General features: G+C 43.9%; 1 protein-coding gene across 1 annotated transcript in view; it reads right to left on the bottom strand.

Moving 5' to 3' along the window:
- The window catches only part of LOC126212810 (actin-binding Rho-activating protein-like), a 190,988-nt gene extending 186,621 nt beyond the window's left edge, over positions 1 to 4,367 (bottom strand). Inside the window, exon 1 of the mRNA XM_049940218.1 lies at positions 4,165 to 4,367. Coding sequence (XP_049796175.1) covers positions 4,165 to 4,212 — 48 coding nt within the window. The 5' untranslated portion in view covers positions 4,213 to 4,367. The remainder of the gene's footprint in view (positions 1 to 4,164) is intronic.
- Between the last annotated feature and the right edge of the window lie 13,075 nt (positions 4,368 to 17,442).

Below are 17,442 nucleotides of genomic sequence, written 5' to 3'. Positions count from 1 at the left end.
GTTTGTGATGTCCTTAGGTTAGTTAGGTTTAACTAGTTCTAAGTTCTAGGGGACTAATGACCTCAGAAGTTGAGTCCCATAGTGCTCAGAGCCATTTTTTTTGTACCGTGATCGACCGAAATCTCTAGGGATACTGAAAGACAACATCCGATGCCAATGCCTCACCATAACTCCGGACACGCTTTACAGTGCTGTTCACAACATTATTGCTCGACTACAGCTATTGTTGAGGAATGATGGTGGACATATTGAGCTTTTCCTGTAAGAAAATCATCTTTGCTTTGTCTTACTTTATTATGCTAATTAGTGCTATTCTGATCAGATGAAGCACCATCTGTCGGACATTTTTGAACGTTCGTATTTTTTTTTTTTTTTTGTTCTAATAAAACCCCATGTCATTCCAAGCATGTGTGTCAATTTCTACTTCTCTATCTACATCATTGCGTGATTTATTCAGTTTTCAAATTTATACTGACTTTTTTGATCACCTGGTAGTATTCCGCCAGAACTGACCTCGGAGAATAACGAGTTCGAAAACTTTCGCGCGGTCTGGGAGACCACATCTCGTGAGTTAACCCTTTCGTGGGCAAAATTATTGAGCAGTTTTTTTTAATGAATGGAGAGCAGACAGCAGTTAACAGATAGGTGTATTTATCATACAGAATATCAAATTTGCTCCAACTGTGAAAGTAAGGTCACACAAAAAGGTGGGAAGTATTCTTCCCACTGCCCTTCCTTGGAGTTAAATGACAAAAACAACTTTTTCAATATATGCCATATTTATTTGATAAATTTACTTCTCTTGTTACAATGGTTGTTCACAATTACTTGCCATGACATTTTCTGAAACATGGGGCTATGCAAAGTGGTATTTGACAATATGTACAAACACAGCGAGTGCTGCTTTCCGCAGCTTTGGTACTACAAAGACGGTACGTCCAGTAGGTTTCTCCTAAAATGGGGTGATGCTCCCCTACAGCCACAAGACGAAAACCCTCAGGTACTTTACCCCTTTTTGCCAGAAAGGTTTTTGTCGACGCCTTTTTTGGGATGAGAAGCCAGTGAACAATTATCTGGCTAGATGGATCCTGTATGTGAGCTGATCATGCTGTACACTTTCTCTTTTACTTATTTTCCACAGGATAAAACTGTTCACTGCAGCAACATCCACCAGGAAATAAAATATTCTATGCCACCATTTTACAGAACGTCTGCCAATAGCATACCTTTCTCGTAATTGATCAAACTTATCGACACCACCCACTATTTTGTTGCCTGCCACAATTTCAGGACGAGAAATCTCTGTGCTAGTACCATCCTTGTTTTGACTTTTCACTGTGGCTGTTTCTCATGGGTCATGAATTGAGGAGAGGAAAGTGACTGGACGGTTATACATCCATTTCACTGCATAAATGGCTCCTTTTGTTTCAAACTGGAATTCTCCTCTTTCCAATTTTCGTTTTCCTTCATAAATTTGGGTAAATCAAAAGTATTTACCTCATACTACAGCTTTGAGGAAAAAAATCACAAAATGTCACGCAAACAGCACTGAAAGGCTCCTCTACAGAGCAACACTCAGCTATACAATGCCTCTGCGCGAAGGTACAGCAAAAACGGCGGGAACTTCCGATTGGGAGTAGTACCCTATACTGATGATTTTCACGGGTTTGCAGCCGGGTTCCATCCTCCTGACGACAACACGATATTTCGGCGGACCATGTGGCCGCCATCTTCAGGTGATGATTGAGTGCACAATCACGCCGGAACTGGAGAGACCTCAGATTCGGCGGCTCCTTTATACCACGGGTACTGGCCGTTGCGCGCGCGCGAGCAACGGAAGAGCTGCCCTCTGTGAGGCGAAGAATTGCAGCAGCGCCAGCGGTGAAAACTGTCAAAAGCGAGGAACCGCAAAATTAAAATGCAGCCGGTCGGAAACCAGACCGTTGTTGTTTTATCTGTGATAAAATAGGATTCCACGTCTTACTTAAAGGAAAACCTTTATCTCTATTCATAATATCATCAGACAGACATTTCAATTGATTCTTTCAATACGCAATCCCAGTAACGGGAAGCCGAGGCAATAATTTGCGTCTCGTTATACAACATATTGTGCCCTTCATTAAGTGTTCAGCAACGGCTGATTTATCCGGCTGGAGCAGACGTGTATGCCATTGATGTTCCACACATCGATCTTGAACTGTACGATCAGTGTGTCCAATGTAGGCCTTTCCGCAGTGACAGGGGATCTTGTATACCCCAGGCTTCCTCAGTCCCAAATCATCTTTAACCGATCCCAGAAGGGATCTAGTTTTGGCCAAAGGCATAAGGACGCTTTTAATATCATACTTCCTGAGGATTCTTGAAATTTTCGAAGAAATACTTCCCACGAAGGGTAAAAAAGCAACTGATTTGGAAGTGTCCACCGTTGGTTCTCGTGGGGGTACAAATTGAAAAGCACGAGTAATTTGGCGATCAGAATACCCATTCTGCCTGAAAACAACCTTAAGGTGATCCAACTCCTGTTTCAAGTTATCGGAATCCGAAGCAGCATAAGCCCTCTAGACCAGTGTGCGTAAAACTCCCAAGCGTTGATGTTGTGGATGACAACTTGTGGCATGGAAGTAGAGGTCCGTATGCATAGGTCTTCGGTATACACTGTGTCCCAAAGTCCCATATTCTTTCTCATGTACTAAGACATCCAAACAAGGTAATTTGCCATATTTTTTTCCCAATTTCCATCGTAAATTTGATTCGTGGATGAAGGCAGTTAAAATGTGATTGTGCACTCAATCATCGCCTGAAGATGGCGGCTAGATGGTCCCGGCTGCAAACCCGTCAAAATCATGAGTATTTGATATGCCGGGAAAATCTACGTTATCACAGTACCCTACACTGTTCACTAGGTGGTAGCACCGTACAGAGGTGGGAACTGTGAATCCCACGGGACTAGTGTATATTTCTATTGTCTATTGTCAAACCACAATTTATGAAAGATGTTTATATTATATTAATAGGATTAAGTAGGAATAATTAATATTTGTCATGTTGGAAATAATTGTGGTAGCAGGGAATATCTGCACCAAAGTATTGTTGATATAACTTTAAAAAGGGTGGGAGAAACCGCGTACGGATACATTTTAAGAAAAGAGCGGGAAAGACCGCGCATTGATACATTTTGTAATGGTAGCAGGGATTGACTGCACCAGAAAGCATTATTGGCGTGAGAGACAGCAATTAAGCGTTCGCAGGAAGTCAGTAGTAAGCGAGAGGTGAAGCGAGTCGGTAGCAGGTCTGAAGCGAGAGGTTGAGAGGAGCGGTGTGCCTGCCAGCCACTAGCTGTGATTTACAAGAGATTATAAACGGATGTACAGAGACATCAGTTAACTATTATGATAAGAGGAACTAATATTATTGAATTAATTTTTTTAGAAACTCAAGACTACTGAAGGTATGTTTGCGCATTGCTAGTTGTAAGATTATTGTAAAAAGTAAGTCCCATTCGAACATTTGTAAAATCATTTCATTCAGAATGTAATCAACTTTTGCCAGCAATATTGCATTCCTAATTATAATCCATCCCAAAAACCATCAACGTAAAACTTTGCAAAATTTTATTGTTGTCACTATAGAAGTTTAACTACGAATTATGTAACTTCAGTCATTGCTATTAAAGAATAACGTCAGCTTTGGTAATAAATAGAGCCACTTATTATGAAAGTCCACCAGCAGCTAATAAGAGTATAGTAAAACACAGTAAGTTCGATGTAGCAGTTAGATGGCGATGCAGTAACAGTAAAAAAAGGTAAGGAACAGTTTTGGGTTATTGCAGGTAACGACTGAGGGCCACGACGACAACACATTCTATGTTTCGTCGAAATAATCAGAAAATCACTTTTAATAAGCAGCATTTAAATTTGTATGCGGAGATTGAGAAAGAGAATAAATTTCAAAGGGAAGATTTCATTATTTATTACTAAGCAAGAGATAGAAATCCTAAGGAAAGGTTTCACAGTTTATCGTAAAAGGGAAGGTTGCGTAATAACAAAAGAGATATAGAGGAGACGGGAAGGTTTCACTAGGAACGTGTTCACTGTAGTGGGAAGTATGTTTCCCACAGCTCACGAAAGGGTTAAGGGGTAATGAACGGAAAGAATGACGACTCACCAAGCGCGCCATGTTCTCCAGCTCCGGGTGGTGTTCGTCGTCGTCCATGACTCGCTCGTCTTCAGCGGCCTCTGGAGACTCCAGCCGCTGCCTCGGCGCAGGTGTGACGCACACTGACACGCTACACTCCCCGCACGGACCTGCAGCAGGTGTACCGCCAGAGTCTGCTGCGCCGTGTCTGTTTTGACCACAGCTGCCGCGAGTTAAATGCGGCGCGGGACGGCTGCCCGAAAAAACACTACCCCCCCCCTTTCCCCTCCGCTCCGCTCTCGCCATGAGGTCTTCCCCCCCCCCCCCCCCCCACGGGTTACTCTAATCTGCCCGCCGTGCTATGGCAGCGCGCACAATGCGAGACTGGGTGCCCCCACTCCACTCCACCGGGCGTCGTCTATAAATACGACGCTCCGCGCCGCTGCAGGCGCAGCCGCCCTAATGAACGGAGAAGCGACGTTGACGCGCCGAGCCGCGAACTTCCGGACGCTTCGCCGGTTAACCAACCGCGCGGACTCTACACTCGCCGACCGCATTTAGCGCGAAAGCGCGCTTCGCGTGCGCCTACGCTTATCCGCCCAAATTAATAACGACCGCCATGTTAGGCGAGGTACGGCGCGGCGGCTAAAGATACCCGCTACTCTCATCGCGACAGCTCGAGCATCGGCTACGTCCGTTGTACGCACGTCTGCAGCCGGGAATCGTGAAATTTGCTGGAACTCCCTGTACTGGTTGATAGGACAGCTTGGCTGTGGAAGTGGAAGGGTAGCCCACAACATAGACAACAGTATTCACAATTACAAGCACCCAAGCTTTAATGATCTTCCAGCAATAAAGGCTCTAAACAAATCTGAATTAAGCAAGGACATATAAACTTGGTTACAAACATATGTTGACCTTCAACCAGTGAATAACACCGATGAAGAATTACCAATCAATAAAACGTAGATAAAGGACTGCTTTACAAGAATGCTTAAATTAAAATCATGAAAGCTAAGTTACAAATTTTATGTTAAGCTTCAACAGGTGAATAACCCAAATAAATAATTCTCATTTAAATGAAACATAGATAGGAAAATGCCTTAAAAATGTGTAAAATCATGAACAGCTGAGTTACAACTTTTCTCACAAACTACTTAGGAATTTACAGCAAATAAACAAGTTTGATCTGGTTAACCAGACACTTTCATAGCATTTGTCGACCCGGAAAAAGCGTTCGACAATATAAAATGGTGCAAGCTGTTCGGGATTCTGAAAAAAGTAGCGGTAAGCTATAGGGAGAGACGGGTCATATACAATATGTACAACAACCAAGAGGGAATAATAAGAGTGGACGATCAAGAACGAAGTGCTCGTATTAAGAAGGGTGTAAGACAAGGCTGTAGCCTTTCGCCCCTACTCTTCAATCTGTACATCGAGGAAGCAGTGATGGAAATAAAAGAAAGGTTCAAGAGTGGAAATAAAATACAAGGCGAAAGGATATCAATGATACGATTCGCTGATGACATTGCTATCCTGAGTGAAAGTGAAGAAGAATTAAATGATCTGCTGAACGGAATGAACAGTCTAATGAGTACACAGTACGGTTTGAGAGTAAATCGGAGAAAGACGAAAGTAATGAGAAGTAGTAGAAATGAGAACAGCGAGAAACTTAACATCAGGATTGATGGTCACAAAGTCAATGAAGTTAAGGAATTCTGCTACCTAGGCAGTAAAATAACCAATGACGGACGGAGCAAGGAGGACATCAAAAGCAGACTCGCTATGGCAAAAAAGGCATTTCTGGCCAAGAGAAGTCTACTAATATCAAATACCGGCCTTAATTTGAGGAAGAAATTTCTGAGGATGTACGTCTGGAGTACAGCATTGTACGGTAGTGAAACATGGACTGTGGGAAAACCGGAACAGAAGAGAATCGAAGCATTTGAGATGTGGTGCTATAGACGAATGTGGAAAATTAGGTGGACTGATAAGGTAAGGAATGAGGAGGTTGTACGCAGAATCGGAGAGGAAAGGAATATGTGGAAAACACTGATAAGGAGAAGGGACAGGATGATAGGACATCTGCTAAGACATGAGGGAATGACTTCCATGGTGCTAGAGGGAGCTGTAGAGGGCAAAAACTGTAGAGGAAGACAGAGATTGGAATACGTCAAGCAAATAATTGAGAACGTAGGTTGCAAGTGCTACCCTGAGATGAAGAGGAAAGGAATTCGTGGCGGGCCGCATCAAACCAGTCAGTAGACTCATGGAAAAAAAAAAAGAGAGAGAGAAGAAGAAGGTAACTGCCAAGTCCAAGCGACTCAGAGCGGACGACCGCCCCACCGCTGGTCATCAACCGACATCGTCACGGCCCAGTGGCCGCCGTGCTGAAACAGACTAACGTTTCGGTAAGTGACCGACAGCAGCACAGGAGTAACAGTGACTGAAAGTCGGCGTACGCCTTACGAAACACGGCACACCCTGAAGCGGGGGCAGGCACAGCTGACTAGCGTCCATACAACCGCGAGTAAATAAATCTCACGCCGCCCGTACTAACGCGGGAAATGATAGCGAGCGACAAGACGTCACGCGCAAAGCAGCAACCGTGCCTACCCCTCGACCACAGAATGTGCCCTGTCTCCTTGTCTATGGCAATACAATTTGTAGCACACAAGAAGCGATTTAACAATGGCATTAGTTGAACGCAAGATCAGTTAACAGTTGGGTCCAGTAAAGATTTACAAGATTGCGATAGAAACAGTGTAGTGTAACGACGTAAGTTTTGTATAAACGATTTTCTTTTGACATATGACCATGTGCAGACTTCGTGACCTACGTCGGTTACAAAACACTTCAAAATTATTTAAATTCTTTTTAGAGTTGTCTCTGAATGGTCCTTGAACGAAACTGTAATTAAAACATCATCATTTGAGCGGTATGCGCAGAATTACGTAACTCAGTCCAATTGGTTTGCGCAAACTTTTTTCGATTTAGATATCGTTTGTTTCTTCTCAGAAATTATATTAATGGAAGTTATCTGCTTTAATAAATATTAAAACCACATTGAATAAACTTTTAAAACTCAAACTCGCGATGGACGTTGTCAAAAATTAATAATGTTGTCAAATACATCAGTAATACATCTTCCTTAATATAATTCTTCATAAATAAATTCTCGGAACACGTATTTTAACTTTTGTAGTATACAATAGTTTATTATCTTCATATATACTACATACAGACGTGAACATGATCCTTGACAAGATAGGACTGACCATTTACAACATGATTAAACTTTCTATGACGTCATTGTTGTAGAAACATTACAAATTCTTATTTTTTCAGTTTTTAGAGGCACGACGCAACAACTCGGTTTCAGGATCTTGTGTTGGTCTCTGGCTGTCGACACGCGACGTATAGTGGCCAGCAATTTTCCCTCTGGTGCCGGCAGTGAAGATGCTGTCTCCGTTCGTTGCGCCGCTCTCTCCGTACATGAAACATAAAAATAAATACAAAACTTTAGATAATTCACAAACATTACAAATATTACAAAATACATAAACAAAACACTAAATTAAACTTATATTCACCTGCAAACTGGGCTGACGCTGGTGGATGGGTGACGCCTCAATTTCGCGTCCCACTACAACAGTCAATCGTCATGGGAGCAACAAGAAAGGAACGATGTTAAGAGAATGTGAATGTACACCAATCATTTCTTTTTCATCACTGCATTTGTGCCTACTTCAATTACTACAACTGCATGCCTTAAAGGCAATGAGGAAAGAAGAAATGGGTATGTCAATGTGTGAAAAGAAGAACGAAATACTCCATATTAATTTACTCTCTAAAATGCGACATCCCTTGCGGCGAAACATTAGTTAATATAGTGTAGCGCGACAATGTCCAAAACATGACTGAAAATGCGTTCACTAAATAGAGATAAGAACATCTATGACTGACATGTCATCTAAAGTCTACGTACGTTTTTAAAATGTTAGAGATAAGGAACTGTGGTAATACAGAATGCTATGGTTGTAACGTACGTTGTTGTTCTACATTGTTTAGCTCTGGTATTTACAGGGTCACAGAGAAAGCATCCTAGGTTTATTTGCTGCTGGTTGTACCCATTTTTCCGAAATGTTGTCTCGAGGTGTTGCAGTTCTGCTGGAAGGCTCTCCCGATCGCAGATCGATCGAGCCCTGTGAACAATTGAGCGCAAAACGCCTTCACGCTGGGAGTTGCGGTGGCAACTGAAGGCATTTCGGTACAAATCGGTGTGTGTAGGTTTTCTGTATACACTGCGTCCCAGCTTGCCGTCATGTTTCCGTTTCACCAGAAGAAACGGTGGGGCACCATCCTGCTCCACTTCCATCGTGAACTGTATGTTGGGGTGCAGCGAGTTGAGGTGTTCGAGAAATTCATTTCAGCTGTCCCGTCCACGTGGCCAAACAACGAACGTGACATCCACGTAGCGGAAGAAACAAGTTGGTTTTTGTTTGCCTCGTTCTACTGCCTTCTCCTCGAAATTCTCCATAAAAAAGTTGGCTACAACCGGTGAAAGCGGGCATCCCATGGAGACACCATCTGTCTGTTCATAATAATTTCCGTCGAACAGGAAGTATGTTGAGGTGAGCACGAACTCGGACAACCTTGTTAGGTTGTTGTCGAATTTCTTGCTTATCGGTTCGATGGACCTCGGATACGTTTTGTATTATCGCGAAATAGGGGATGGCTGGTTCAAATGGCTCTGTGCACTATGGGACTTAACTTCTGAGGTCATCAGTCGCCTAGAACTTAGAAATAATTAAACCTAACTAACCTAAGGACATCACACACATCCATGCCCGAGGCAGGATTCGAACCTGCGACCATAGCGATCGCTCGGTTCCAGACTGTTGCGCCTGGAACCGCACGGCCACTGCGGCCGGCGAAATAGGGGAGAGAGTGTCACTGAAACGATACACCATTTTTTGCTGGACATCACTAAAACAAAGGAGTTTTTCTTTGCGGCGCGAACTTGTTACGAAATTTCAATCAACAACTTCCTCCTCCGAACGCGAAAGTATTTTGTTGACGGTCGCCGACACAGGGAGAAACGATCACCATAATAAAATAAGGGAAATCAGAGCTCGCACGGAAAGATGTAGGTGTTCGTTTTCTCCGCGTGCTCTTCGAGAGTGGAATAATAGAGAATTATTGTGAAGGTGGTTTGATGATCCCTCTGCCAGGCACTTAAGTTCGATTTGCAGAGCATTCATGTAGATGTAGATGTAGATGTAGAGCTCGGTCCTCCAAGTCCGGTGGACCCATAATCCGCCACCTCACTGCACATTCGTCTGTCTGATAGGACGCATGGTCACACAAACGCCAGAAATGGCTTGAAATGTGCGATATGGTTGTTTTCTGCGAGGTTACTTGTTTTGGACAGTCTTGCTGCCTCTCGACCTTTTCCGCCTGCTTGGCTGTGCACCAACACGACCTCAGCTTGTTCTCGACATGAATATCGGACCATTCTGCTGCTTACACTGTACACAGCCAGCAACACACAAGAAAACACACGGCACGTGGTCACCCGTCAGTGCCATGTACTGTGGCAACGATGCTTTCCCATACACTCTTTCATAGGTCTTTTTTTTTTTTCATCATTTAGAGTCAGGAATCCATCAGTGCTGATAGTTGGTTTTATTAAGTTTGATCCTATGTACATATATATCGGCTGAGTCATGTAAGACGTAACACTCGTTTTATTTCGTGAGAGGTCCACATATCGAAACGATCTTTTTGGCAAATAATAACACGCCAAGGGGATCGTACTTCGATGTGCGTTTTCCCATGCACCGATCGAGGTAATGAACCAAGTATGATTTTTTTTTAAATGGAATGATACACTATGAGATCAAAAGTATCCGCGAACCTGAGTGAAAATGACTTACAATGTAAGTAGGCTGTTTAGGTTGTTATGTTGGTAACGCCACATTAAATAAATGGCCTTGTGGATGACATCGGAAGTTCACTGAGGCTTTTTGCAGATGATGCTCTGGTGTATCGAGAGGTTGTAACAATGGAAAATTGTACTGAAATGCAAGAGGATCTGCAACGGATTGACGCATGGTGCAGGGAATGGCAATTGAATCTCAATGTAGACAAGTGTAATGTGCTGCGAATACATAGAAAGAGAGTTCCCTTATCATTAAGCTACAAAATAGCAGCTCGGCAACTGGAAGCAGTTAATTCCATAAATTATCTGGGAGTACGCATTAGGAGTGATTTAAAATGGAATGATCATATAAAGTTGATCGTCGGTAAAGCAGATGTCAGACTGAGATTCATTGGAAGAATTCTAACGAAATGCAATCCGAAAACAAAGGAAGTGGGTTACAGTAGGCTTGTTCGCCCACTGCTTGTATACTGCTCAGCAGTGTGGGATCCGTACCAGATAGGGTCGATAGAAGAGATAGAGAAGATCCAACGGAGAGCAGCGCGCTTCGTTACAGGATCGTTTAGTAATCGCGAAAGCGTTACGGAGATGATAGATAAACTCCAGTGGAAGACTCTGCAGGAGAGACGCTCAGTAGCTCGGTACGGGCTTTTGTCGGAGTTTCGAGAACATACTTTCACCGAGGAGTCAAGCAGTATATTACTCCCTCCTACGTACATCTCGCGAAGAGATCGTGAGGATAAAATCAGAGAGATTAGAGCCCACACAGAACCATACCGACAATCCTTCTTTCCACGAACAATACGAGACTGGAATAGAAGAGAGAACCGATAGAGGTACTCAGGGTACCCTCCGCTACACACCGTCAGGTGGCTTGCGGAGTACGGATGTAGATGTAGATGTAGCGCTCTGTATGAAAATCACTGACTGTGCTGTGTGCAGTCTGTGGCTGGTTTGCATTGTCGAAATATTCGCTATTGTAGTGGTCGGCAGTTGGATGTGAACAGCGCGTAGCGTTGCGCAGTTGGTGGTGAGCCGCCAGCAGTGGTGGATTTGAGCAGAGAGATGGCGGAATTTTAAGAGCGGACGATCTGGACGTGTGTCCGCCAGAAAGAGTAAATTTGTAATACTGGATATCATCAAGTCTGGCGAACGAGCCGGCCACGACACATCTCCTCCGCGTCTAATCCAACGATTTGGGAATTGTCTCTGCAACTCATTTCTAGCCATCAGCGAAAAATGTGCTGGACACCCATCGTGTTGATACCGCCTTCTTTTCCTTGTCCCTAAAGGTATTTCTTCCTTCCAATAACAGACATAATGGTTTTTGCAAGGATATGGTGTACTTCCTACAATTAAGAATTCCTTCGATAAAATAGGGGCCTATAAATCTGTCCTCTAGAATCCCACACCATACATTCACCGACCACGGTTTTCGGTGTGCAGCTTGCCGCAGCCAACATGGATTTTCAGTTGCCCAATAATGCATGTTATGCAAATTAACTTTTCCATGGTTAGTGAATGTAGCCTTGTCAAAACAAAATCAAATTAATAAATGTGTCGCAGGCCGGAGTGGCCAAGTGCTTCAGTCTGGAACCGCGAGACCGCTACGGTCGCAGGTTCGAATCCTGCCTCGGGCATGGGTGTGTGTGATGTCGTTAGGCTAGTTAGGCTTAAGTAGTTCTAAGTTCTAGGGGACTGATGACCTCAGTAGTTAAGTCCCATAGTGCTCAGAGACATTTGAACCAATAAATGTGTTATTCCTCTGAATCTGCAGTGGAGCCCATCGGCAGAATTCAATGTGACGCATACAGTCGGTAACAGTTAATTCTTGGTGGAGACTGATATGGTAGGGATGATATTTATGGCGATGCAGAACACGAACAACACTACTCTGGCCCATGCCAGATTCCCTTGCGATTTTACACGAACTGACGCAAGTATCTCGAACCACAGTGGCAAGAGTAGCAATTTCCGTTTCCTCGTTAATAACTTCCCTTTGCCGAATATGTTTCCGATGCTTTCAATATCCAATTATTCTCAATTCCTCATTCACATATTTAAATGAACGACGTGTAGGGCGAGTATGTTGAGGATAGCTTTCAGCACACAAGTCTCTAGCTCTCACTGAATTTCGTTCGCATTCTCCGTAAATGAGAAGCGTATCGACTTATTCTTCGAAGGAACACATCATTCACATTCGCTTGTTTCGACGATACTAGTCTTACCGTTCCTATTAGTGTTGTATTGCGAAACCGTTCAATGGTGTTTACATGTCAATGGCACGTTAGATAGATAAGCCGCATTCGGCGGATATTAACTATTTGCACGATATACGAGAAAGAATTGTCAGAGCATGTGCTTCGATAAGTGCCGAAGTGATAAGGACTACCTCGCAGTCCATGATAAGAAGATTGCAGCACTGCATTGATACCAATGGTCATTACTTCGAACACCTTCTATAAATGGACGACCATGGCACCTTTTTGACCTTCGTTGACCTTCAAAGACCTTACTGTTACACGTCACTGGATTCGTCTCGATAGCCGCTATCATAAAATAAGTACCAAACAATAGCATCCTATTTAAAAAAAATAAAGTTGACATCGCTGAAGCGATCCCACCTAGCAACAAAAAACCAACGGTAATATTATGGCCCCCGTTATCCCATGCAACATTTGTCCCACAAAATTTTCAGCTACTATCATACTTTTGGAGTTATTCTACGTGGCAATAGTTAGTTTCCGTCAGAGTGTGAAAAAACGTAACATGGCATAGAGAATGTTCCACTGAACAGTTTGGAGACCTGTGGTCGGAGAAGCCATTTTAAGGAGATATTGAAGTAAACTTGTCCACCGCTTTGTCTATCATTACTGTTTTCCAGCTTATTTGCAACTAACATGCTTACAAGTTTACACGTACTGAGCTGTTTATGTATTTGTACAGTTTTCATTTTCTGCAAGGAAACAAGGAAGGCGAGCCTGATTACTAGGAAGTCATGATGCAGCTTTTGCTCACTTTACCAGAGGCCAGATGGCAGTTATGAGAGTCGAGGGGCATGAAAGGGAAGCAGTGGTTGGGAAGGGAGTGAGACAGGGTTGTCGCCTATCGCCGATGTTATTCAGCCTATATATTGAGCAAGCAGTAAAGGAAACAAAAAAGATATTCGGAGTAGGAATTAAATTTTAGAAAGTGTGCTGATACTGAAGGCCATCAACCGCAGTGCATGCGTGACATCGAAGGATAAGATTCTGTCGCACCCTGCCAAATATTCATCATGCACTTCGAACCGCATCACAGGCAGCTACAATTCTGGCAACGTATATGCGACCAATATGTAAGGTAGCTACAACAAATATGCCTATATTCGTCTGTGAAAATGGACTCGATAACCAACCCCGGCTATCAGTAAACGGAATCTAACCTGCATAATACTGTCTGCGTATTGTATGAAACAAAACAAAATTCGGAGTAGGAATTAAAATCCACGGAGAAGAAATAAAAACCTTGACGTTCGCCGATGACATTGTAATCCTGTCAGAGGCAGCAAAGGACCTGGAAGAGCAGCTGAACGGAATGGACAGTGTCTTGAAAGGATGATATAAGATGAACATCAACAAAAGCAAAACGAGGATAATGGAATGTAGTCGAATTAAATCGGGTGATACCGAGGGTATTAGGTTAGGAAATGAGACGCTTAAAGTAGTAAATGAGTTTTGCTATTTGGGGAGTAAAATAACTGTGATGGCCGAAGTAGAGAGGATACAAAATGTAGACTGACAATGGCATGGAAAGCGTTTCTGAAGAAGAGAAATTTGTGAACATCGAGTGTAGATTTAAGTGTCAGGAAGTCTTTTCTGAAAGTATTTGTATGGAGTGTAGCCATGTATGGAAGTGAAACATAGACGATAAATAGTTTAGACAAGAAGAGAATAGAAGCTTTCGAAATGTGGTGCTTCAGAAGAATGCTGAAGAGCCGGCCTCAGTGGCCGAGCGGTTCTAGGCGCTTCAGTCCGGAACCGCGCGACTGCTACCGTCGCAGGTTCGAATCCTGCCTCGGGCATGGATGTGTGTGATGTCCTTAGGTTAGTTAAGTGTAAGTAGTTCTAAGTTGTAGGGGACTGATGACCTCAGATGTTAAGTCCCATAGTGCTCAGAACCATGCTGAAGTTTAGATGGGTAGGCATTACAATAAACTCTCAAAGGTATTGCCAAACTCTGCAAAAAATTAGAAGAGCAATATAAAACAAGCGCAGGGGAAAGTTGGGCTCAAAGATCTTGCCGATTCACGACAACGCCCGGGCCCACACGGCAAATGCCACTCGTGAAGTTCTCGAATCTTTTAAGTGGGAGTTGTTTCCTCATCCGCCGTACAGTCCCGACCCGGCACCGAGCGACTTCCACTTATTCCCAGCAATGAAGAAGTGGTTGGCTGTGCAGCGTTTTGATGACGACGCACAGCTTCAAGAAGAGGTAACCACGTGGTTGAAGGCGCAGGCGGCCGAATTTTACGACGAAGGAATTTCCAAGCTCGTCCATCGCTACGATAAGTGCCTTAATTTAAATGGCAACTATGTAGAAAAGTAGTATTTAAGTGTGGCTTTCATCTGTATATAATAAAAAAAATTCCAGTACTTTATTTATTTTTAATTACAAAGCGTAATGTACTTTGTGGATAGCCCTCGTATTAGGGACGGTATAGCCATCATTGCTGTGCCCCTCTTTGTTTCTCCTCTCCATCATAGCTTCAAATTTTACCATTCTATTTCTCTTCCTCTAACCTTTCTACTTCTTCTATATCTCTTTCAACCCATTCTATCGTCTTATGTTTCTGCTCGATGAGAATAGCTCACAAGCTGCAAGAATATAACGAGAAAATTCCCAACTAGCAATAGGACTGACATTCATAACAGAAAAATATGTTTACTTTCATATACATAGTCATTATTATTATTATTATTATTCTTGATTGTTATAATTATTTTTGATTGTTATAATTATCATTGTACTACTGTTATAATGTCTATTTTTTTTCTTTAACGTTAATACTGTATAAGACGTTATATGTCCTTAATGTTCTGTACAAACCGAAATTCGCCGCGCAGGATTAGCCGAGCGGTCTAAGGCGCTGCAGTCATAGACTGTGCGGCTGGTCCCGGCGGAGGTTCGAGTCCTCCCTCGGGCATCGGTGTGTGTGTTTGTCCTTAGGATAATTTAGGTTAAGTAGTGCGTAAGCTTAGGGACTGATGACCTTAGCAGTAAAGTCCCATACGTTTTCACACACACAAACTGAAATTCGTTCAATCTGAGTATGCCTGGTTAGGTGTAAGAGGGGGCCTGAAGGCCCTAATCTTGCCAGGTAAAATAAATGCATAAATAAATAAATAAATAAAATCTGTGTGGGAAATGTGCTCTGATAATTTAACATCTGTAATACGTTACTGAGAAATTTTGTAGTATATGTTTTGGGGCGGCTCCGCCTCAGTGCCTTTAATTTACGAGCCGCGCCAGCCTTAGGCGGCCCCTTTTACAGTGTCAGACCAGGCGGTAGCCAGACGAACGTAGCCCACGCCACGCATCGGCCGGCAGTTTTCGTGGCCGTCGGCGCAGTATTTCGGGCACGGTGTGGCGTAACGCCGCCGGAGGGAGCTGTCTGGGGTGACCGGCGGTCGGAACCAGTTCCCGCTGCCAGGGGCCGAACGCACGGCCGGTGACGCGTGTTTACAAGGCCCAGGTGCGGGGAGCACGCGACCTGCGGGAGAGTCTCGTTGCACCCTGCTAAAGTCACGCGTGACGTCACTGCGATTTTATTTCTATTTATTTGCACGTCACGTTCCGTAGGACCAAAATAAGGAGCAAATCTCCAAGGTCACGGAATGTGTCACTGCATGAAATTACAACATAAAAGTAAGAACAGATAAAAGTAAAAGTTCATGAACCTGAAAAAAGATAAAAACTGTGTGCCAGTCCGAGACTCGAAGTCGGGAACTTTGCCTTTCACGGGCAAGTGCTCTACCAACTGAGCTACCCAAGCACGACTCACGCCCCGTCCTCACAGCTTTACTTCTGCCAGTACCTCGTCTCCTACCTTCCAAACTTTACAGAAGCTCTCCTGCGGACCTTACAGAACTAGCACTCCTGAAAGAAAGGATTTTGCGGAGACATGGCTTAGCCACAAAATGGTTCAAATGGCTCTGAGCACTATGGGACTCAACTGCTGAGGTTATTAGTCCCCTAGAACTAGTTAAACCTAACTAACCTAAGGACATCACAAACATCCATGCCCGAGGCAGGATTCGAACCCGCGACCGTAGCGGTCTTGCGGTTCCAGACTGCAGCGCCTTTAACCGCACGGCCACTTCGGCCGGCGCTTAGCCACAGCCTGGGGGATGTTTCCAGAATGAGATTTTCACTCTGCAGCGCAGTGTGCGCTGATATGAAACTTCCTGGCAGATTAAAACTGTGTGCCGGACCGAGACTCGAACTCGGGACCTTTGCCTTTCGCGGGCAAAGAGACGAGGTACTGGTAGAAGTAAAGCTGTGAGGACAGGGCGTGAGTCGTGCTTGGGTTGCTCAGTTGGTAGAGCACGTGCCCGCGAAAGGCAAAGGTCTCGAGTTCGAGTCTCGGCCTGGCACACAGTTTTAATCTGCCAGGAAGTTTCATATCAGCGCACACTCCGCTGCAGCGTGAAAATCTCATTCTGGAAACATCCCCCAGGCTGTGGCTAAGCCATGTCTCCGCAATATCCTTTCTTTCAGGAGTGCTATTTCTGCAAGGTCCGGAGGAGAGCTTCTGTAAAGTTTGGAAGGTAGGAGACGAGGTACTGGCAGAAGTAAAGCTGTGAGGACGGGCCGTGAGTCGTGTTTGGGTAGCTCAGTTGGTAGAGCACTTGCCCGCGAAAGGCAAAGGTCCCGAGTTTGAGTCTCGGTCCGGCACACAGTTTTAATCTGACAGGAAGTTTCATATCAGTGCACACTCCGCTGCACAGTGAAAATCTCATTCTGAAAAAAGATAGTCCATAAGTTTAAGTAACCCCTATCAGCAATTAATAAGAATCAGCTTAATTTTTCAAGGAACTTCTCGACACAATACAAGAAGTGACCCATGAGGGAACTCTTAAAAAAAAAAATGGCTCTGAGCAGAATGGGACTTAACTTCTGAGGTCATCAGTCCCCTAGAACTTAGAACTACTTAAACCTAACTAACCTAATGTTATCACACACATCCATGCCCGAGGCAGGGTTCGAACCTGGGACCGTAGCAGTCGCGCAGTTCCGGACTGAAGCGCCTAGAAACCCTCGGCCACCGCGGCCGGCTATATAATTATTCTTTTTCATACTAAAATCTGATGTATTCCATTACG

The sequence above is a fragment of the Schistocerca nitens genome, chromosome 11 (genome assembly GCF_023898315.1).
Source record: "Schistocerca nitens isolate TAMUIC-IGC-003100 chromosome 11, iqSchNite1.1, whole genome shotgun sequence".
In the NCBI taxonomy this organism is placed as follows: Eukaryota; Metazoa; Arthropoda; class Insecta; order Orthoptera; family Acrididae; genus Schistocerca; species Schistocerca nitens.
The sequence above is the reverse complement of the archived record's forward strand: the minus strand, read 5'-3'. Positions and strand labels throughout refer to the sequence as shown.